At 43.1% G+C, this 24,206-nt stretch overlaps 1 protein-coding gene across 1 annotated transcript in view; it reads left to right on the top strand.

Annotated features, from left to right (window-relative positions):
- The window catches only part of RABGAP1 (RAB GTPase activating protein 1), a 94,856-nt gene that overhangs the window by 13,407 nt on the left and 57,243 nt on the right, over window positions 1-24,206 (top strand). The window contains exons 3-12 of the mRNA XM_070758842.1: window positions 6,934-7,171; window positions 7,883-8,087; window positions 10,500-10,674; window positions 11,344-11,501; window positions 15,009-15,119; window positions 15,497-15,563; window positions 15,696-15,798; window positions 18,737-18,906; window positions 21,514-21,688; window positions 23,614-23,707. Coding sequence (XP_070614943.1) covers window positions 6,934-7,171; window positions 7,883-8,087; window positions 10,500-10,674; window positions 11,344-11,501; window positions 15,009-15,119; window positions 15,497-15,563; window positions 15,696-15,798; window positions 18,737-18,906; window positions 21,514-21,688; window positions 23,614-23,707 — 1,496 coding nt within the window. The remainder of the gene's footprint in view (window positions 1-6,933; window positions 7,172-7,882; window positions 8,088-10,499; window positions 10,675-11,343; window positions 11,502-15,008; window positions 15,120-15,496; window positions 15,564-15,695; window positions 15,799-18,736; window positions 18,907-21,513; window positions 21,689-23,613; window positions 23,708-24,206) is intronic.

The raw sequence follows: 24,206 nt of genomic DNA on the forward strand, positions 1-24,206 counted from the left end.
TTAGATAAAGAGGGGTAGGTATTTAGAGAAAGAGAGGTAGGTAATAGAGGTAGAGAGAGATAGGTAGATAAAGTGGGGCAGATATTTAAAGAAAGAGAGGTAGGTAGTAGAGGTAGAGATAGGTAGATAAAGAGGGGTAGGTATTTAGAGAAAGAGAGAGGTAGAGGTAAGGAGAGATTGGCAGGTAGATAAAGAGGGGTAGATATTTAGAGAAAGAGAGAGGTAGGTAATAGAGGTAGAGAAAGATAGGTAGATAAAGAGAGGTAGGTATTTAGAGAAAGAGAGAGGTAGAGGTAGAGAGAGATTGGCAGGTAGATAAAGAGGGGTAGGTATTTAGAGAAAGAGAGAGGTAGGTAATAGAGGTAGAGAAAGATAGGTAGATAAAGAGAGGTAGGTATTTAGAGAAAGAGAGAGGTAGAGGTAGAGAGAGATTGGCAGGTAGATAAAGTGGGGTAGGTATTTAGAGAAAGAGAGAGGTAGGTAATAGAGGTAGAGAAAGATAGGTAGATAAAGAGAGGTAGGTATTTAGAGAAAGAGAGAGGTAGAGGTAGAGAGAGATTGGCAGGTAGATAAAGTGGGGTAGGTATTTAGAGAAAGAGAGAGGTAGGTAATAGAGGTAGAGAGAGATAGGTAGATAAAGAGGGGTAGGTATTTAGAGAAAGAGGTAGAGGTAGAGAGAGATCGGCAGGTAGATAAAGTGGGGTACATATTTAGAGAAAGAGAGGTAGGTAATAGAGGTAGAGAGAGATAGGCAGGTAGATAAAGAGGGGTAGTGTCAGGCCGAAGCCACGATTTTGAGTTAGAGACTTAGGCCTGCCACAAAGGCTCTTCCCCTAGGCCCTGCCAGCCGGCATTGTCCGGTTGACGGGACCCTGAGGAGACCAGGGTCTCTTCCTGCCTTCCGTAAACTCCTTAAAACCCACCTTTGCCGTCAGGCATGGGGGAATTGAAACACCTCCACCGGGCATGTTCAAGTTATGCATGGTATGTTTGTGTGTGTGTCTGTTAGTATATGGGGTTCTTTTAAATCTTTAAATATTTTAAAGTTATTTGGATTATTTAGGATTTGTTCTATCTTGTTGTGAGCCGCCCCGAGTCTTCAGATAGGGGCGGCATACAAATCTAAATAATAAACAAACAAACAAACAAACAAACAAACTCTGTGGGACCTCACCAGACGCTGGGATTCGTGTGGCAGAAGGCGGTCTTGGAGATAATCTGGTCCTATGCCATGATGGGCTTTATAGGTCATAACCAACACTTTGAATTGTGTCTGGAAACCAATCGGCAGCCAATGCAGTCTACGGAGCGATGGAGAGATGTGGGCATATTTTGGAAGGCCCAAAGCTGCTCGCGCGGCTACATTTTGGACGATTTGAAGTTTACGAACACTCTTCAACGGTAGCCCCATGTAGAGATCACTGCAGTAGTTGGACCTCGAGGGGATAAGGGCATGAGGTGGGTAGGTAGGTAGATAGACAGATGAGATGGATGGATGGATGGATGGAGGCCAAGGCCTTCTCTCTCTTTCTCTCTCTGTCCAGCTTCATGGCGGCCGCAGCTGGGTGAGGCTCCTCTTGGAAGGGAGCCCCACAACCACCACCCCAGCCTCTCTGGCAAGCTCCCCTTAGCGCTTCTCCCTTCTAGGCTGTTTCCGCCTCCTCCCGTCTTCCTTGCCCCCCCCAGCTGCCAATTCTTACCGCGAGGCTTTTTCCCCCCATACGAAACCCAGCGGAGAGCAGCAGCACAGGCCTCCCTGGCTTGCCGAGCAACTCCCAGCCGTTTCCACCCACCCGCTACCCAGCCCCACAGGCCAAGCCTCCTGCTTTTCATTAAAAGCCTCCCCCCCCTCCATTCGGAAGGCATCTGTGCCGCTGCGGCTGTTTGGCAGGGAGGAATGTAACCCCCAGACCCAACGGGGAGAGAGGCCTGGACAGACGCCTCTCTTGGCTTGAGAAAATAGCCACGCCTTCTTGCTTGAAATATCTTTCTCTCTTCCTCTCCTTCTCTCTTTCTTTTTCTCTCTTTCTCTCTCTCTCCCTCCTCTTTTTCTTTTTCTCTTTCTCTTTTTCTCTCCCTCTCCTTTCTCTCTCCTATGCTTCTCTCTTTTTCTCTCTTTCTCTCTCTTTTTTTCTCCCTCTCCTTTCTCTCTCTTTCTTTCTCCCCTCCCTCTCCTTCTCTTTCTTTCTCTCTCTCTTTCCTCTTTCTCTTTCTTTTCATCTCTCTTTTTCTCTCTCTCCCCCTCCTCTCTTTCTTTCTCTCCCTCCCTTTTTCTTCCCTTTTTTTCTCTCTCCCTCTCTCCCTCACTCCTCTCCCTCTCCCCTTCTCTTTCTCTCTTTTTCTTTCTCTCCCTCTTTCTCCCTCTCTCCCTTTTTCTCTCTCTCTATGTATGAAAAGTGCATTTATTATTTTTTTAAAAAAAGGCAACTGGACTGATATTTAATTGTTGGTGATGGGGAGGGAGGATATGTGTGCTAGCCTTGGGGTTCGGCCTTGGGATTTATTGAACAAATTTGCACAAACACTTAAAATTCTTCAAAGTACGGTCCTTGGGCCTCTACACATTTTTTTCCAGCGACTGCCATGACCGGTACACGCCCCGGAAGGCGTCTTGGGGGACCTCTCACAAGGTCTTCGTCACGGCTGATTGCATCTCTTCTAAGGACGAAAAACGCGCCTTGTCACGAGTTCCTGGCCAAACACCAGGTGCCAATGCTGCCCCCCCCCCAATAGTTCTGACGTTGCCCGAGCAGACTTCTTTTTGTCCCCAGTCCTGAAAGGAACCTGTTTTTCATCCATAGAAGAGATCTAATCAGCCGTGACGAAGACCTTGCGAGAGGTCTCCGAAGACTCTTTCCAGGGCACGTACCGGTCATGGCAGAGTCGCTGGAAAAAATGTGTAGAGGCCCAAGGACAATACTTTTAAGTGTTTGTGCAAATCTGTTCAATAAATTACTTTTTAAAAATGCATTTATTTATTTATTGGATTTGTATGCCGCCCCTCTCCGTAGACTCGGGGCAGCTAACAACAGTAATAAAAACAGCATATAACAATCCAATATTAAAACAGTTAAAAACCCTTATTATAAAACCAAACATACAGACAGACATACCATGCATAAAACTGTAAAGGCCTAGGGGGAAAGAGTATCTCAGTTCCCCCATGCCTGGCGGCAAAGGTGGGTTTTAAGAAGCTTACGAAAGGCGAGGAGGGTGGGGGCAATTCTAATCTCTGGGGGGAGTTGGTTCCAGAGGGCCGGGGCCGCCACAGAGAAGGCTCTTCTCCTGGGTCCCGCCAAGCGACATTGTTTAGTTGACGGGACCCGGAGAAGACCCACTCTGTGGGACCTAACTGGTCGCTGGGATTCGTGCAGCAGAAGGCGGTCCCTGAGGTAATCTGGTCCGGTGCCATGAAGGGCTTCATAGGTCATAACCAACACTTTGAATTGTGACCGGAAACTGATCGGCAACCAACGCAGACTGCGGAGTGTTGGTGTAACATGGGCATATTTGGGGAAACCCATGATGGCTCTTGCAGCTGCATTCTGCACGACCTGAAGTTTGCAAACACTTTTCAAAGGTAGCCCCATGTAGAGAGCATTACAGTAGTCGAGCCTCGAGGTGATGAGGGCATTACTTTTGGAATGCACCCTGTATACTAACACACACACACCTTTCGCCACGCGAACCCAAAAAGGTTTTTTATCGCTGCCTTACACAATCTAACTGGACCTAAGGTGTGAGGATCAAGGAAGGACTACTCGAAGGTCCTGGCAGGAAGTGGAGCAAGGGTGAGGCCACGGAGACTTCTTGCCTTAGGCTCCCTCGCCTACGCCCGAGATCTGGCTGCTTTCTTTGCCCTCATGCTGCTTCTTCAGCTCGGTGCGGAGAAGGAAGCCAGCTCCCTGCGCGCAAGCTGTTCTTGCCCAAACCTGTCGCGTCTTCCAGGAGGCCGGGATGCAAATGTAACCCGTCTTGAGTCTGTCGTCTGCACCTCTGTAACTGTCAGGTTCGGTTCTGCAACCCAACAAGCCCGAGGCCGACTTCAGCAGCAGCAGTAAAAAAAGCAAATTCCATTTTTTGGTTTAACACCAAGGACCCCTCATAGCAGTTGTATTCCTCCTCCTTCTTCTTCTTCTCCTCCCTGCAAACCCTAATGTCTTCTAGCACTGATGATGTTACTTAGTTGGGTAATGAAAGGTCTGCAAGAAAACCCAAAGCTCAGAACATGCCAAGGACCCCTCATAAAATAGTCTTCTTCCTTCTTCTTCTTCTTCTTCCTCCTCCTTCTTCTTTATCTTCCTCTTCCTTTTCTTCCTCTTCCTCTTCTTCCCCTCCCCCTCCTCTTCCTCTTCTTCTTCCTCCTCTTCCTCTTCTTCTTCTTCCTCCTCCTCTGCCTCTTCATCTTCCTTTTCTTCTCCTTCTCCTCCTCCTCCTCCTCCTCCTCCTGGAAAAAGAGGTAAGATATTTAGTTATACACATATTAACAGCTGCCAGGATAGCATATGCCCAACAATGGAAAATAGATAAAGCACCAGGAGAAAATATAGTAATTAAAAAAATATTGGACTGTGCAGAAATGGACAAATTATCCAAAAAATTAGAGGGAAAAGAAGATTCAGATTTATTATAAAATATAGGCAAACTTTTACAACTGGTTAAAGGAAAGAACAGCGAAGAATTAACTAAAAATTCATGCAAAGCAACACGTCAAATAAGAGAATTAAAGAACCAATATTATGTGAAAGAAGCAAAATTCTCTGATCGAACACTCAAAAAAAAAGTGGAGAAACTTTCGTTTGCCAAATGTTGTATGTATATGTTTTGTGGATGTCTTTTTTTTCTTTCTGTTATATTTGAAAAAAATAAATAAATTTTACACACACACAAAAAAGCAAATTCCATGCTTGGCATGATTAGGAAGGGAATCGGGGTCAGCAAGTGTTGTATGGCCTCTGTACAAATCGATGGTGAGACCACACTTGGAGTACTGTGTACAGTTCTGGACACCGCACCTCAAGAAGGATATCGTGGAACTGGAAAAGGTGCAAAAAAGGGCAACAAGAATGATCGAGGAAATGGAGCCCCTCCCTTATGAAACCAGGTTACAACGCCTTGGTCTCTTCAGCCTTGAAAGACGGCGTTTAAGGGGTGACTTGATCGAAGTGTATAAAATCATGCATGGGATAGAAAAGGTGGATAGAGAAAAATTATTTTCTCCATCACACAATACTAGGACAGGGGGGCCCTCCCTAAAGCTCATAGGTCAGAAAGCGAGGACAAATCAAGGGAAATATTTGTTCACCCAGAAGGTCGTTGGTATATGGAATTCACTTCCAGAAGAAGTCGTGACAGCTGTCAGCCTTGATAGCTTCAAGGCAGGATTAGACAGATTCATGGATGCCAAGCCTATAGATGGTTATTGAAACGGATGTCCACGTGCTGCCTCTATGTTGGTTGAAGCAGGCAGGATTCCCTTGAGTACCACTTGTTGGGGGTCAAGGGAAAGGGAGGGTCTTGCCTTCTCTTTCTGCTCAAGATCCCCATGGACAATTGGTGGGCCACTGTGGGACACAGAATGCTGGACCCGATGGTCTTTGGCCTGATTTAGCAGGGCTCTTCTTTATGTTCAGAGGAGAATCAGAACTGCAGAAAAAACAATAGCTGCCAACCTGCCTTCCATTGAGGACCTGTAGACTGCACGAGTCAAAAAGAGGGCTGTGAAAATATTTACTGACCCCGTCGCATCCTGGACATAAGCTCTTTCAACTCCTACCCTCAAAACGTCGCTACAGAGCACTGCACACCAAGACAACTAGACACAGGAACAGTTTTTCCCCCGAACGCCATCATTCTGCTAAACAAATAATTCCCTCAACATTGTCAAACTATTTATTAAGTCTGCACTATTATTGCTACTAGTTTTTCTCATCCTTTCTATCATCCATCTCCTCCTACGTATGACTGTATGACTGTAACTTGTTGCTTGTATCCTTAAGATTTTTATTAATATTGTTTCCTGATTGCTTATTTGACCCCCCCTATGACAGTCATTAAGTGTTGTACCTCATGATTCTTGACGAACGTATATTTTCTTTTATGCACACTGAGAGCATCTGCACCAAAGACAAATTCCTTGTGTGTGCAATCACACTTGGCCAATAAGGAATTCTATTCTATTCCATTCCATTCCATTCAATCCCTTGTTCTATTCCATTCCATTCTTTTTGTTAACATCAGCCCGGCGAATCCTGGCCAGCAGCATCAAGAGAGAAAGATACGTCCTTGACTTAATGGCCACAATTCAGCCCAGAATTAATTAATTGATTGATTGATTGATTGATTTATGTATGTATTTATTTATTTATTTGATTTCTATCAAATTTATTTATTTGATTTCTATTTCTATGCCGCCCTCTCAGATGGCTCAGAGCTGTGTACAACATAACAAATACAGTACAATACACATGTATAGAAATCCAGTATTAAAAATTACTATTAAAAAAAACAAAAAATAAAAACCCCATTCATTCCAACACAAACATCCAAATACGCCTAACCAATCACTCATGGCTAGGGACGGAATTGATCTCGATACGGCCCCCATGCCCACTGGCAGAGGTGGGTCTCCAGAGCTTTACGAAAGACCTGGAGGGAGCGGGTGGTACGTTATCTCTGAAGGGAGTTTGTTCCAGAGGGCCGGGGCCGCCACAGAGAAGGCTCTTCCCCTAGGCCCCGCCAGATGACATTGTCTGGCCGACAGGACCTGGAGGAGGCCGACTGTGGGACCTAACCGGCTGCTGGAATACATGAAGCAGAAGACGATCCCGTAGGTAATGTGGTCCTAGGCCATGTAGGGCTTTGTAGGTCATAACCAGCACTTTGAATTGGTGTCTGCCCGAGATCCGCCAATGCTTTCTCTTCTCCCCCCAGATCGTAGGAAATGGGAGTGAGCAGCAGCTGCAGAAGGAACTGGAAGACATCCTAATGGATCCCCCCATGGAGGACCCTTCAAATGACCGGGAGAGGGAGGACGAGAGCCCCTCCCACGACGGAGAAGGGGACGAGCCGGTTCTCCTCGAGGCCTCCGCCTCCTCCACCATCAACCCCGTCTCCGTGACAGGACCCTCCAAGCCAGAAATGAGGCTCCCGGTGAAGCCATCCCAGGGAGGTGAGCAGCCACCAAGGCTAAGGAAGGAAAAATGCCCCCATATATCCATCCCAAGATAAAATACCGAAAATAGTATAAGGGCAGACTAGATGGACCATGAGGTCTTTTTCTCCGTCAGTCTTCTATGTTTCTAAGGAAGGGGAGTGGGGAGGCTCCGCAGATGGAAGACTGACCTTTTGGGCCAGTGTTAGAAAGATTCTAAAAGCAAGAGAATAGAAGCAAAAGTCTTTATTAACAACACAATGCAGATAATATAGAAATATTTAGAAAACATAGAACACATTTGACCGGCATGATCATACAGGGACCTGGAGAGGTCACGGGGAAGGGTACCCGGGTGCCTCCGAAGGTAAAGTACCCAACTACAAGGATCATCTTATATAGGTTTCTTACACCCCTCCTTTCTGTCCATTGTTTGTCCATATATGGGGTTGTTTTTCTGTTACTCCACCATATTTCATCATGGACATCGTTCCTAAGAATTTTATATCCAAACATAGTCATGTTCCCTCCTGTTTTGTAATCCCTTCCTGGCAAGACCTGCTATTCCTGAAACCAAGGTTCGGAGGTTCAGTACGTTAGGAGAATGATTTTATGCCTAGGCCCTATACGTTTCTTACAGCCAGCGATGATAAAATGCCTTTCTTTCGTTCCATTTCTCCGCTGACTCTTTCCTTCCTTTTTTGGTGTGTGTGTGTCTGTGTATGGCAGATTCAGAGGAGTCCAGCCCTTTCACCCCGGTGGCCGACGAGGACAGCGTGGTCTTCAGCAAACTCACGTACCTGGGCTGCGCCTCCGTCAACGCCCCCCGCAGCGAGGTGGAGGCCCTGCGGATGATGGCCATCCTGCGCAGCCAAGGCCAGACCTCAGTGGACGTGACGCTCTCCGTGCCAAATGTGTCCGAGGGCACCGTAAGGTAAATGTGCCCACCTTCCTTAGGGCATGGCCTTACCAGTGGTGGTGCCTCGCGCCTCTGTTGGGCCCTTCCTGTTTGCTGTCTTTATATCAGGGCTTTGCCCTCTCTGGGATGTCACTTTTAAGCTTGCTCTCTCTTTAGGGCAGTGCTTCTCAATTATACTGATAAAATAAAAATAAAGGGAGCACTTAAACAACACAAAATAATAATAATAATAATAATAATAATAATAATAATAATAATAATTAGATTTGCTGTCTTTTTAGGGCAGTGCTTCTCAATTATACTGATAAAATAAAAATAAAGGGAGTACTTAAACAACACAATATAATAATAATAATAATAATAATAATTTATTAGATTTGCTGTCTCTTTAGGGTAGTGCTTCTCAATTATACTGATAAAATAAAAATAAAAAATAAAGGGAGCACTTAAACAACACAATATAATAATAATAATAATAATAATAATAATTTATTAGATTTGCTGTCTCTTTAGGGCAGTGCTTCTCAATTATACTGATAAAATAAAAATAAAGGGAGCACTTAAACAACACAATATAATAATAATAATAATAATAATAATAATAATAATAATAATAATAATTTATTAGATTTGCTGTCTCTTTAGGGCAGTACTTCTCAATTATACTGATAAAATAAAAATAAAAGTAAAGGGAGTACTTAAACAATATAATAATAATAATAATAATAATAATAATAATAATAATATAATAATAATAATATTTGCTGTCTCTTTAGGACAGTGCTTTTCAATTATACTGATAAAATAAAAGTAAAAGTAAAGGGAGGACTTAAACAACACAGTATAATAATAATAATAGTAATAATTTATTAGATTTTCTGTCTCTTTAGGGCAGTGCTTCTCAATTATACTGATAAAATAAAAATAAAGGGAGCACTTGAACAACACAATATAATAATAATAATAATAATTTATTAGATTTGCTATCTCTTTAGGGTAGTGCTTCTCAATTATAGTGATAAAATAAAAATAAAGGGAGTACTTAAACAACACAATATAATAATAATAATAATAATAATAATAATAATAATAATAATAATAATTTATTAGATTTGCTGTCTCTTTAGGGCAGTGCTTCTCAATTATACTGATAAAATAAAAATAAAGGGAGCACTTAAACAACACAATATAATAATAATAATAATAATAATAATAATAATAATAATAATAATAATAATTTATTAGATTTGCTGTCTCTTTAGGGCAGTGCTTCTCAATTATAGTGATAAAATAAAAATAAACGGAGTACTTAAACAACACAAAATAATAATAATAATAATAATAATAATAATAATAATTATTATTATTATTATTATTATTATTATTATTTGTTAGATTTGTATGCCGCCCCTCTCCGAGGACCCGGGGCTGCTCACAACAGCAAAAGCAATACAATAAAATACAAATCCAATGATGAGAAACTAAATTAAAACCCATAATTACTGAAAAACAGACAGGTCAGCACAATCACACCATTCACAAATGCTTGAATCAGAAGGTAGGGAGCAGGGAGTTAACCAGGGATCTCCAAACTTGGTAACTTTTAAGACTTCAACTCCCAGAATTCCCCGGCGTGTCCACAAGCCTTAAAGTTGCCAAATCTGGAGACCCCAGCCCTAGATCAGTGGTTCTCAACCTGGGGGTTGGGACCACTTTGGGTGTCGAACGCCTGTTTCACATGGGTCACCTAAGACAAAAAAGGAAAAGGGAAATTTCCCCCTGGTGTTAGGAACTAAAGCTTCTATTCTGGCGCCTTGGAATATATTTTTACAATCCGACCCATCAGGCCTTGACAGTGGGCGTGTCCCTCTGATCTTCCTGCCAATCAGCTTAAAGCTCTGTTGGGAGAATTGGCACTAGACTTATGGTTGGGGGTCACCACAGCATGAGGAACTGTATTAAGGGGTCGTGGCATTAGAAAGGTTGAGAACCACTGGCTTAGGCTCTCTCGAAATAAAGGTTCAAATAACAGTAGGAATTGTACATTCTCTTTTCTTAATTTGCATATAGAATATTGTGGCTTTTTAACAATTACAGATCATTGCTCGCATAACACTTGCTCTGAAAATGACGTGTAATTTTGTAGGTTTCCCAAATTGTCAAAATGCATGTGAATAGAAATCTTTAAAATAGAAACCACGTGTTTTCTTTTCCACCGCCAATCAGCTTAAAGCTCTGTTGGGAGAATTGGCGCTGGACTTTTGATTGGGGGTCACCACAATATGTGGTGTGGGTATCTCAGTAGTTTAAAACGGATGTCGGATGAAATGAACGAGTATAATTATGAAGCCGGAAGTGGAAGTATTTGGCCAAGCTGCCCGTTGCCTCTCTCCTTATCCTCTGCGTGGGGTTTCTTCCCTCCCAAAGGTTGCTGGAGCCTCCAACAAACACCGAAATAGCCAACTATCCCATTTACAAGATCCTGTTCTGCGTGCGAGGTCACGATGGGACTCCGGAAAGCGACTGTTTTGCTTTCACCGAAAGCCATTACAACTCCGAGCTCTTCAGAATTCACGTCTTCCGGTGCGAGATCCAGGAAGCTGTAAGTTCAGTGGGTGGAGCTGGGGTGAGGCCTCGGCCTGTCCCTAGGCTGGAAGCAGGTGACGGGACCTGTCTTCCTTCCGTTTGGATGGGAGGTTGGAGGTCCACCTTCCCCATCCTTAGTCTCTCTCCTTGTCTCGTCCTATCTCTTCTCTTGTCCTCTCCTCTCCTCCTATCCCTCCCTCTTCCATCCTTTCCTCTACCTCTACTTCTATTCCTTCCTTCCTTCCTCTTCTCCACTCCCCCTCTCCTTCTTTCTTTCGTTCCTTCCCTTCCTCTCCTCTCCCTCTCCTTTTTCTCCTTCCTTCCTTCTTTCCTTCCCTGCCTCCCTCCTCCCTCCCCTCTATTCTCTCTTTCCTTCCTTCCCTTCCTTCCTTCCTCTCTTCCCCTCTCCTCTCTTCTCCTCTACATCTCCTTCTTTCTCTCCTTCCTTCCTTCCTTCCTTCCTCTCTTCCCCTCTCCCCTCTCCCTGTCCTTCCTTCCTTCCTTCCATCCATCCATCCATCCATCCCTTTCCTCTCCTCTCCGCTCTCCCTTCCTTCCTTTTCACTACTGCTCCTTCTATTCTTTCCTCCCTTTCTCCCTCCCTCTCCTTTCTTCCCTCCTTCCCTCTCTCTCCTCCCTCCCTCCCTTCTTTCCTTCCTTTCTCCTCCTCCTCCTCTTCACTCAGGTGAGCCGGATCCTGTACAGTTTTGCCACCGCTTTCCGCCGTTCTGCCAAGCAAGTCGCTCTCGCCGCCCCTGTTACTCCAGAGATGCCAGACAGCGACATCTTCACCTTTACAGTCTCCCTGGAGATCAAGGAGGATGATGGGAAAGGCTGCTTCAGGTATCTAGTTTTCCCGTGGAGCGTTTGACGAAAGGCGCTTCCAATTTCACAGGCCATCCGTAGACATCTTACTCTCCAGATCCCCCCCTCAATAGTTTTGGAGATGGGACGCTTCCCCCCTCTACCATCACTGTTTTGGGATGTGAAGCCAAAACGGGGGTGGGGTGGGGTCTTGCGCAGGCATGTGGAGGGGGCAGGGCATGCAAGGGGGCATTGCACTATGGATGTCGGAACTCACACACATGCAACAGTGTGCATGCGCATACACTTTTGGCACCCAAGGGAAAAAAGGTTCGCCATCACTGCTCTCGGCACAATGAGAATACAGTGTTCCCTCGATTTTCGCAGATTTGAACTTCGCGAAAAGGCTATACCACGTTTTTTCAAAAATATTAATTAAAAAAATACATCGCGGTTTCCCCCCCTATACCACAGTTTTTCCCACCTGATGGCGTCATATGTCATCGCCAAACTTTCATCCGCCTTTAATAAATATTTTTTAAAATAAGCTTTAATAAATAAACATGGTGAGTAATAATCTAAATGGTTGCTAAGGGAATGGGAAATTGCAATTTAGGGGTTTAAAGTGTTAAGGGAAGGCTTGTGATACTGTTCATAGCCAAAAATAGTATATTTACTTCCGCATCTCTACTTCGCGGAAATTCAACTTTCGCGGGCGGTCTCGGAACGCATCCCCCGCGAAAATCGAGGGAACACTGTATATACCGTATTTTTTGGAGTATAAGACACACCTTTTTCTTCCCTAAAAGATGCTGATAATTTGGGTGTGTCTTATACTCTGAATGTAGTCCCCATCCCCCCTACAGCCCTAACTAGCTGCCAATGATCCTCCCAGCTCTTACCTTGTAGGCTGTTTCATTGTTTCTCTCTGCGAAGAATGTTTTCCAAGCCCTAAGTCTGTGCAGGGTTTTTTTTCATTGCTCTAACTTGCTCCGCATAAGTTTCTTTCCAGCCCTAACCAGGTGCTAACAATGTTCCCAGCTCTTACCAGCTTGCAACCTCTTTCATTGTTACTCTCTGCGAATAATATTTTCCAAGCCCTAAGTCTCTGCAGGGTTTTTCTCATTGCTCTAACTTGCTCCGCATAAGTTTCTTTCAGCCTTAACCAGGTGCTTGTGCTCTTCCCACTGGCTTGCAATCTCTTTCATTGTTACTCTCTGCGAATAATATTTTCCAAGCCCTAAGTCTCTGCAGGGTTTTTCTCATTGCTCTAACTTGCTCCGCATAAGTTTCTTTCAGCCCTAACCAGGTGCTAACAATGTTCCCAGCTCTTACCAGCTTGCAAGCTCTTTCATTGTTACTCTCTGCGAATAATATTTTCCAAGCCCTAAGTCTCTGCAGGGTTTTTCTCATTGCTCTAACTTGCTCCGCATAAGTTTCTTTCAGCCCTAACCAAGTGCTTGTGCTCTTCCCACTGGCTTGCAATCTCTTTCATTGTTACTCTCTGCAAATAATATTTTCCAAGCCCTAAGTCTGTGCAGGGTTTTTTTCATTGCTCTAACTTGCTCTGCATAAGTTTCTTTCAGCCCTAACCAAGTGCTAGCGATCTTCCCACTGGTTTGCAATCTCTTTCATTGTTCCTCTATGCTAAGAATATTTTCCAAGCCCTAAGTCTTTGCAGGTTTTTTTCATTGCTCTACTTGCTCCGAATGTTTCTTTCCAGCCCTAACCTGATGCTAGCGATCTTCCCACTGACTTGCAAGCTCTTTCATTGTTACTCTTGCTAAATAAGGTTTTTTAAAAAGCCCTAAAAAGGGAATAAAATAATGTACTGAAGCTGACCAGTTTAAGGACGCTAGCCAGATGAATACCTGGTAAGCAGATTCTTTTCCCTATTTTCCTCCCCAAAAACTAAGTGCATTTTATACTCCGAAAAATACGGTATCTGCTGAACAATCTGCTGCATTGGCAATAGGACGAGCATCTGGTCAGTAAACGCTCAGCTCCTTGGTTTTGAATCAAAACCAAGGGAAATTGATTGGGAAGTTATATAAATATTTAATAAATTATAAAACGATAGGTTGGATATTGAAAGATAATATGATTAGTTGGTGTAAAAATTTTGGAAAAGAAATAAACTTAGACACATGGGAAAAAGTATGGAAAATAACTAAATCAATCTCTTTCAAGGAAAATCAAATTAAGATGTTTTATAGATGACACCTTCCACTGTATAGGATTTCAAAGATGTTTCCAAATGCTTCTCCTATTTGCTGGAAATGTAAAAAAGAAATTGGTACATATTTTCATGCATGGTGGACTTGCCCAAAAGCTAAGATCTATTGGAATAAGGTAGAAAAATGGTTAAAGGAAATCACAAATAAGGAGATTAAGAAGACCCCAGAATTCGTCTTATTAGGTATTACTGATATTAAATACAAAAAAGAAATATATTATTTGATAATCCATATATTAGTAGCGGCAAGAATTACCTTTGCACAAAAATGGAAAGGAAAGGAAATCCCAAAAGACAAAGACGTCTTTAAGAAAATTATGGAATGTGCAGAATTAGATATGATGACGAGACGGTTAAACAATCAAATGGAAACAGAGTTTTATAAAACTTGGGAGAAAGTATATAATTGGTGGAATGTAAAAAAAGATTATCAATGATACAAAAACAAACTATAGAAAATTTAAATTTACCAAATTGAATAAATTGTATACGGTAACTTAATGGATAAGATTTAGAATAGAATAGAATAGAATTTTATTGGCCAAGTGTGATTGGACACACAAGGAATTTGTCTTGGTGCATATGCTCTCAACGTACATAAAATAAAATATACATTTGTCAAGAATCATGTGGTACAACACTTAATGATTGTCATAGGGGTCAAATAAGCAATGAAGAAGCAATATTAATAAAAATCTTAGGATATACGCAACAAGTTACAGTCATACAGTCAACATGGGAGGAAATGGGTGATAAGAATGATGAGAAAAACTAGTAGAATAGAAGTGCAGATTTAGTAGAAAGTCTGACAGTGTTGAGGGAATTATTTGTTTAGTAGAGTGATTGCGTTCGGGAAAAAATTTAGCTTTATTAACTGATTTTAATTATTTTAATTACAATCCTATAACGAAAATACGGAAGTATTCAGATTTTACATTACAGTAGTATGTTAAGAAATATGTTAACAACTTTTACTTTTCTGTATGGATCTATATTATAACTAGTCATTTTTTTCTATATTAATAAGACTTCTATGTTGAGCGGAGCAATGGTAGCTCCTTTACATGTTAAATGTTGTTTGTCTTGTCTTGTTTTATATTTTAAAAAATTAATAAAAATTATTAGGAAAAAAAAAAAGTAAACGCTCAGCTCCATTTAGTTGCCCAAGACTCCACCCCAATGCAAGGGATTATGGGATCATAGAAGAGGATGATGAACAAGTGGGGAGACCCGTCTAGAAGTCATCTTGGGGTGCTTCAACTTTGACACCCTTTGAACGTAACCTCCTGGGTTTTCCTTCCCTCTCCTAGTGCTGTTCCAAAAGACAAAGACAGGCAGTGCTTCAAGTTACGGCAAGGGATCGACAAGAAGATTGTCATCTATGTGCAACAGACCACTAACAAAGAATTGGCCATCGAGAGGTAAGGCAGCACTGGCGCATAAGGCCTGGCCAGGTCAGAGAATGAGCTCTTTGTTTTTCTTCGCCTCTTTTGGTGCTACATGATGATCTACTGACCCCTGGCACTGCTCGTTCTCTTCCGCTGGCTTCCCGCTACACGAAAGGAAAACCAACTTCCCCCACGAACACTCCCCGCGAGAGCTACGTGCCTTGTAAACTTACTTTCCGGATAACCCTCGTATATAAAGAACTGTGGGTTTTCAGAGTAGAGTCTCAAAATGTGTGTGTGTGTGTATGTGGGCTCCCTTTGCTTCCTATGGATTTGATCAGGGCGTGGGAGGACCCTATCAATGTTTGCCATCTCTCTCCAATCTGCTTCTCCTTCTTTCATGTTTGCAGATGTTTCGGCCTCCTTCTCAGTCCCGGAAAAGACGTGCAGAGCGGAGACATGCACTTGCTGGATTTGGTAAGCGGCCCTTCTGTTCCTGCCCTCGGGCTCCCTCCGAAAGTGCCCCCTTCCTCCCTCCCCAACCGCGTGCTATGGGGGCGTGCTGTGTTTTTCATGCCGGTCTCTCTCTCTCTGCTGCTGCTCTCTTAGGAGTCGATGGGGAAAAGCTCGGATGGGAAATCGTACATCATCACTGGGAGTTGGAACAGCAAGTCTCCGCACTTCCAAATAGTGAATGAGGAAACGCCCAAAGGTTCGTGAGGGTCTGGGTAATAGTGCCACCCCAATCCATGGAGCGGTGGTGAAGGATGGGAATGGAATAGAATTACAGGATAGAGTGGAAGAGTAGAGTAGAATAGAATAGAAGTTACAGAATAAAATAGATTGCAGAAATAGAAAAGAACAGAAGACAGGTTATAGAATAAAATAGATTACTGGAATGGAATAGAATAGAACAGAACACATATTACAGAATAACAGAACACATGTTACAGAATAAAATAGATTACATGAATAGAATATAACAGAACAGGTTACAGAATAAAATTGATTACAGGAGTAGACTAGACTATAACAGAACAGAGGTTACAGAATAAAATAGATTACAGGAGTAGACTAGACTATAACAGAACAGAGGTTACAGAATAAAATAGGTTATAGGAATAGAATACAATAAAATATAAGAATAGAATAGAAATAGGATAGGATAGAATAGAATAGAAGTTACAGAATAAAATAGATTACAGGAATAGAATAGAATATAGAATCTAATAGAATACAATAGAAGTTACAGAATAAAATAGATTACAGGAATAGAATAGAATATAGAATCTAATAGAATAGAATAGAAGTTACAGAATAAAATAGATTACAGGAATAGAATAGAATATAGAATAGAATAGAATAGAATAGAAGTTACAGAATAAAATAGATTACAGGAATAGAATAGAATATAGAAACTAATAGAATAGAATAGAATAGAAGTTACAGAATAAAATAGATTACAGCAATAGAATAGAACAGAACAGAACACAGGTTATAGAATAAAACAGATTACTGGAATACAGTAGAGTAGAGTAGAATAGAGTAGAATACATTTTTTTTATTGGCCAACTGTGATTGGACACACAAAGAACTTGTTTCCGGCACAGAAGCTCACAGCATACCTATAAACAGCAAGTAATAAGTCCTAGGCCATAAATCATCGTTACAGTCATTAACCATAAATTACAAACAACCATTGACCAAATCGTAAGAAACCAGTAGGAGAAGATGAGAAATGAGACAATGCTGTAAGTGTTGGCAGTGTGATGACACAGTGGAAAAAAAAACTCTGCCAGGTTGTTTTGGCATATGCAACGCTCTATAAGCGGCCTCCTGATGGGGAGACGTTGAAATAAATAGGACCCCTTAATCCCCTTGGGCTCCCAGAGTGGAGGTTGGATGCTCCAGGTCACCTAAGGTAGTGATTTTCAACCTTTTTTGAGCTGCGGCACATTTTTTACATATACAAAATTATGGGGCACATTGAGTGGGGGAGGGGAGTGGGGGGGCTAAAAAAAGTGTGGACAAAAAAATTATCTCTCTTCCTCTCTTTCGCTCTATTTCTCTCCCTCTTTCTCTCTCTTCCTTCCTTCCCCTCTCTGCCCATCCCTCTTCCTTCCTTCCTCTCTTTTTTGCTCTTTCTATCTCTCCCTCCTTCCCTGCCTCTCTTTCTCTCTCTTGCTTTCTTTCTCTCTCTCTTGCTTTCTTTCTCTCTCTTTCTCTCTTGCTTTCTTTCTCTCTCTCTCTCTTTCTCTCTCTGTCTTGCTTTCTTTCTCTCTCTCTCTATCTCTTGCTGAGCTTCGCGGCACACCTGACCATGTCTCGCGGCACACTAGTGTGCCACGGCACACTGGTTGAAAAACAGTGACCTAAACACACTGGTTCTCAAACTGGGGGACCCGTTTTGGGGTGGTGGTGTCTAATGACTGTTTCACAGGGGTCACTTAAGACCAAATGGGAAAAGACCAATTTCCCCCGGTGTTACCGTGTTTTTCCAAAAATAAGACAGCCTCTTATATTAATTTTTGCTCCCAAAGTTGTGCTACATCTTACTTTCAGGGGATGTCTTATTTTCCCCCCAGTTAATTGTATCCTGTATCCTGCTACAGCAAAAATGCATCCAAACACGCAGCCACATGTTGGATGCGTATTGGATGTGTTTTAAAACTAATTGATGCAGCATTTGGGGATGCAATTTATGGACAGCAGTGTTATATATATTCTGTTCGGGAATGCTGCGAAACGAAAGGTCTCCGATGTCTTACTTTCGGGGGATGCCTTATATTAGGCAGTTCTATGAAACCTCTCCTGTGTCTTACTTTCAGGGGTGACGTATTTTCGGGGAAACAGGATAGGAACTAAAGCTTCTATTCTGGCACCTTGGAACCTATTTTTACAATCCGACCAATCAGGTGTTGACAGTGGGAATGTCCCTCTGACCTTCCTGCCAATCAGCTTCAAGCTCTGTTGGGAGAACCGGCGCTAGACTTATGGTTGGGGGTCACCACAACATGAGGAACTCTATTTAGGGGTCACGGCGTTATAAAGGTTGGGAACCACTGCCAGCAGAAGAATACAGGCCTGGGGAATCCATCCATCCATTCATCCTGTCCCTGTGGAATATTCTGGGTGAGATTTAGGAGTTTTCCTGCCCTGCCCGGAGATGCTCCTGTGGACAAGCGCTCTTGTGCCCTTTGCGTCACATAGAAACATAGAAGACTGACGGCAGAAAAAGACCTCATGGTCCATCTAGTCTGCCCTTATACTATTTCCTGTGTTTTATCTTACAATGGATATATGTTTATCCCAGGCATGTTTAAATTCCGTTACTGTGGATTTATCTACTACGTCTGCTGGAAGTTTGTTCCAAGCATCTACTACTCTTTCAATAAAATAATATTTTCTCAGGTTGCTTTTGATCTTTGCCCCAACTAACTTCAGATTGTGTCCCCTTGTTCTTGTGTTCACTTTCCTATTAAAAACACTTCCCTCCTGAACCTTATTTAACCCTTAAACATATTTAAATGTTTCGATCATGTCCCCCCTTTTCCTTCTGTCCTCCAGACTATACAGATTGAGTTCATGAAGTCTTTCCTGATACGTTTTATGCTTAAGACCTTAGGTCTTGCCTTCTTCCTCCTCTGCAGACAAGGTGCTCTTCCTGACCACAGCTGTGGATTTGGTGATTACAGAGGTGCAGGAGCCCGTCCGCTTCCTGCTGGAGAGTAAAGTTCGTGTCTGTCCCCCGAATGAGAGGCTGTACTGGCCCTTCAGCAAGAGGAGCTCGACGGAAAACTTCTTCCTGAAATTGAAGCAGGTGAGAGATCGGTGCCCCTTCCCTCCTCCCAGCCCAAAGGATCGGCAACCTTAAACACCTGTTTTATCACCTATGGTGGATGCGTTCAAAAGCGAGAACTTACAGGGACACGATAGGGAAGTGGCTGAAAGAAATTATGAATGAGGAAATGGAGAAAAAGTCAGAATTTTCTCTTATTAGGTTTTCTCTATTGCAGTGTTCCCTCGATTTTCGCGGGGGATGCGTTCCGAGACTGCCCCCTAAAGTCGAATTTCCGCGAAGTAGGGATGCGGAAGTAAATACACTGTTTTTGGCTATGAACAGTATCACAAGCCCTTCCGTAACACTTTAAGCCCCTAAATTGCAATTTCCCATTCCCTTAGCAACCATTTAGATTATTACTCACCATGTTTATTTATTAAAGCTTATTTAAAAAAATATTTATTAAAGGCATACGAAAGTTTGACGATGACATATGATGTCATCGGGCGGGAAAAACCATGGTATAGGGAAAAAAACCGTGAAGTATTTTTTAATTAATATTTTTGAAAAACCGTGGTATAGACTTTTCGCGAAGTTCGAACCCGCGAAACTCGAGGGAACACTGTATTGGTTTTTAAAAACATTTTCTTTAAAATCAATGACATAATTATGCTTTTAGTAACTCTGCATTGGTTCATTACCAAGAAAGAACAATAAACAGTCACATATCTATATTTCGTCACAATACTTTCATTCCGTCTTCTGCCGCACGAATCCCAGCGGCTAATAAGGTCCCACAGAGTTGGCCTTATCCGGGTCCCGTCGACTAAACCAATGTTTCCCAACCTTGGCAACTTGAAGATATCTGGACTTCAACTCCCAGAATTCCCCAGCCAGCATTTGCTGGCTGGGAAATTCTGGGAGTTGAAGTCCAGATATCTTCAAGTTGCCAAGTTTGGGAAACACTGGACTAAACAAGGTCGTCTGGCGGGGCCTAGGGGAAGAGCCTTCTCTGTGGTGGCCCCAACCCTCTGGAATCAACTCCCCCTGGAGATTACAACCGCCCCCACCCTCCTTGCCTTTCTTAAGTTACTGAAGACCCACCTATGTCGCCAGGCATGGGATAATTGAGGTATCCTCAGGCTAATATAGTTTACGTATGGTATGACTGAGTTGTATGTTTTTAATGATTTGGGTTTTTAGATGTTTTTAAGTATTGGATTTGTTGCATTGTTTATCACTGTTGTGAGCCGCTCCGAGTCTTCGGAGAGGGGCGGCATACAAATCTAATAAATTATTATTATTATTATTAATTATTCCGGAGTTATTTCTATACTTCAATAAACAATATACACTTTATTTTTTTGAGCAGTATATATAGAATTGTATTTAATGGAGTATATAATGGAGTATATTATGGAGTCTACAGAGAGGGGCGGCGTACAAATCTAATAAATAAATAAATAAATATGATGTATTTAAGAGAGATTTTTATTTTTCATATATATAGAATCTCTATTACCTATATACCTGTTCTGTTGGGCTCTCGGGTAGACTCCTCCCAAAAATGCACAGGTACAAATTTCAGACACACACACACACGTTTGAAAATTCAAAACAATGTTCTTTATAATGAAAATTCACTTAAACTAAGCCCTCTGTTTGTATAGCAAAGAGCACTCGTCTCCAAAAAAACTGGTAATTTGTACAAGTCCCTTATCAGTTCTGTGATACTTAGCTTGCAGCTGTGAGGCAATTCACAGTCCTTCTTCTTTCACAAAGTGAAACACACTTTGCTCTGGTTTAGTTTCAAAGCGGAGAAAAATCAGCACACAAAAAGTCGAAGTCAGTAAAGCAGTCACGAAACACAACGATCAGATAATCCTCCACAATGGCCAAACCCACAGGCTGCTATTTATAGCAGCCTCATTAATTACCCCAGCCCCATCCAACCACAGGTGGCCTCATTTTCTTTGATAATAATCTCTCAATTGTTGTTGCCTATGCATCGCTCTCCGCATGCGTGGCTGTATCATTAACTCTTGTTCTGAATCCAAGGAGGAGCTAGATAATTGATCTCCTTCTGAGCTGTCTGCCCCACTCTCCTCCTCCCTGTCACTCATGTCTTCTTGGTCAGAGGAGCCTTCATCAGCAGATTCCACTGGGGGCAAAACAGGCCTGCAGCATGTGGATGTCTCCCCCACATCCACAGTCCTTGGGGCAGGAGCTGGGGCAGAGCTAACCACAACAATACCTTAGGATATTTTATTAAGATTTAGAGAGAAGAGATTTTGTCAATGTTCATATGGATGCAATGTAAGTTTTTATAGTAAGGTGGAGTAAAAGATTTTTTAGTTAGAGGTTTAATAATTGATAATGTAGGAATTTTACAGAACTTTTTGTCTAGAAGGGTATTGAGAGATAAGAGCCTCCATTGAAGGTTTAACATGGAAAATAAAAGTTTTATATGCGTTTCATTATATATTGTAATTATGTAATAAAATTAGTGTTTTATTCTATGGTGGAAAAAAATAAAAATTTATACTGAAAAAAAACAAAAAATAAAGTGGGCCACTCTTGGGTCCTTGAGACATTTCTGTTAAGCTTTGAACCCGACTCACGACGGGGTGTTGTTGTGTTGCCCAGATCAAGCAGAAGGACCGAAAGACCAGCACCGACACTCTTTATGAAGTGGTGTGCCTGGAGAGCGAGTCCCAAAGGGAAAGGAAGAAAACCACCGCTAGCCCCGCCATCCGCCTCCCCCAGTCCGGCTCCCAAGGATCGATGATCCCTTCCCCTCCCGAGGATGATGAAGAGGAAGGTAAGGAGAACCGGAAAGGCAGGTGGTCTCCTGCAAGGAGTCATCGGCAGGCTGTGGGATAGCTGTAGCCTTTGATAAGAAACATAGAAACATAGAAGACTGACGGCAGAAAAAGACCTCATGGTCCATCTAGTCTGCCCTTATACTATTTCCTGTATTTTATCTCACAATGGATATATGTTTATCCCAGGCATGTTTAAATTCAGTTACTGTGGATTTACCAGCCACGTCTGCTGGAAGTTTGTTCCAAGGATCTACTACTCTTTCAGTGAAATAATATTTTCTCACGTTGCTTTTGATCATTCCCCCAACTAACCTCAGATTGTGTCCCCTTGTTCTTGTGTTCACTTTCCTATTAAAAACACTTCCCTCCTGGACCTTATTTAACCCTTGAACATATTTAAATGTTTCGATCATGTCCCCCCTTTTCCTTCTGTCCTCCAGACTACAGTGATCCCTCGAGTTTCGCGATCTTGATCTTTGCGAAACGCTATATCGCGATTTTTCCACCCGATGACGTCACTCTCTTCCTTCCTTTCTCATCTTTCTCTCTCTCTTTCTCTATCTTGCTTCTTCCTCTCTCACACTCTCTTCCTCCCTCTCTCATCTCTTTCTTTCCTTCTCTCTCTTTCTCTATCTCTCCCCCTCTTGCTGGCGGGCGGCGGGCGGGCGAGCGGGGGCATCAGCGAGGAGCCGGGGTTTCCCCTTTGCGTGGGCGGCTGGGAAACCCCGATCTTCGTCTGCTCGCTGCTGCTGCGCCGAGCAGATCAGCTGCTGGGCGGCCGAAGGAACCTTCCCTGGGTCTTCCCCCTCTTGCTGGCGGGCGGGCGAGCGGCGGGCATCAGCGAGGAGCCGGGGTTTCCCCTTTGCGTGGGCGGACGGGAAGACCCAGGGAAGGTTCCTTCGGCCGCCCAGCAGCTGATCTGCTTGGTAGCGCAGCAGCAGCGAGGAGCCGAATCGGGGTTTCCCCGCACGAGTTTCCTGCCATTCCCTCTGGGTTTCTCTCTCTGGCGCAGTGTACGGGAGGCAGTCTTGCGCCGGGTATATGGAGGCGCGTGCTCTTCCTCGCCGCCTTAGAGTCCTTCTTTTTTTTTTAAGTCTTAAAGTTTTGGATTTTTTTTTATTCCCCTCACCTTACCTTTTTCTTTTGGCAGCGACTGTCCTCCTCCTCTTCTTCCTCCTCCTCCTCCTCCCATCCAAATTCCGAGCTTTTATTTCTTTCCTAATGCGTTTGCACACATTATTTGCTTTTACATTGATTCATATGGGGAAGAATTGCTTCTACTTACAAACTTTTCTACTTAAGAACCTGGTCACAGAACGAATTAAGTTTGTAATTAGAGACCACTGTAATGCGTGCGATTTGGGAAACCACAGGGAGGGTGGAGGCTTCTCCCTGCCTTTTCTGGCTCTGTTTCCTCCCAGGAGATTGCTAGAGAGGCCCCACAGAGGCTTCTTCTCGCCCTTTCCGCCCCTATTTCCTCCCAGGAGATTCCTAGAGAGGCTCCAAGGAGGCTTCTCCCCGTCTTTTGCGGTTACAGTTTCGGAAGCTCAGGTTTGTAAGTGGAAAATGGTTCTTGAGAAGAGGCAAAAGAATCTTTAACCCCCGGTTCTTATCTAAAACAGTTCACAAGTAGTGTCGTTATCTAGAAATGTTCGTAAGTAAAGGCGTTCTTAGGTAGAGATACCACTGTACAGGCAGATTAGAGAAAACTTTCGGTTTCAATTCAGCGGACAGACTTGTTTGCTAAGCTACGCCCATTGCCTCCCTCAAATACTGTTTCAGTTTCCAAACAGTACCCATTGGCTATGCTTATTCATTGGCCGATCTTGTGACTATGCCTTATTTCAGTTCGGGAAAATTCTGATGGGGCGTTTTGGTGTTTTGCACCCTTTCTTGACCCTCTCCTCGTCTTTTTTTGCAGATAACGACGAGCCTCTGCTCAGTGGCTCGGGGGACGTCTCTAAAGAGTGTGCGGAAAAGATCCTGGAGACCTGGGGAGACCTACTTTCCAAGTGGTAAGCATCCTGCGTCCATGCTCCAGGAATTGTCCTCATTCGGATTATCCAGTCAGGGGAAGGGAGGCATGGAGGAGGCCAAAATCCTTTCCACCCTCCAAGCCTTGTTGATTGAGCCCACCAATTGTCCATGGGGATCTTGAGCAGAAAGAGAAGGCAAGACCCTCCCTTTCCCCTGTCCCCCCAACAAATGGGACCCAAGGGAGTCCTGCCTGCCTCAACCAACATAGAGGCGGCACTTGGACATCCGTTTCAATAACCACCTATGATACACTTGGCATCCATGAATCTGTCTAATCCTGCCTTGAAGCTATCAAGGCTGACAACTGTCACGACCTCTTCTGGAAGGGAATTCCACAAACCAAGGACCCTCTGGGTAAAGAAATATTTCCCTTGATTTGTCCTCACTTTCTTACCTATGAGCTTTAGGGAGGGCCCCCTCATCCTAGCATTGTGTGATAGAGAAATTTTTTTTTCTCTATCCACCTTTTCTATCCCA

This window comes from Erythrolamprus reginae, chromosome 8 (assembly GCF_031021105.1).
Source record: "Erythrolamprus reginae isolate rEryReg1 chromosome 8, rEryReg1.hap1, whole genome shotgun sequence".
Classification (NCBI taxonomy): Eukaryota; Metazoa; Chordata; class Lepidosauria; order Squamata; family Dipsadidae; genus Erythrolamprus; species Erythrolamprus reginae.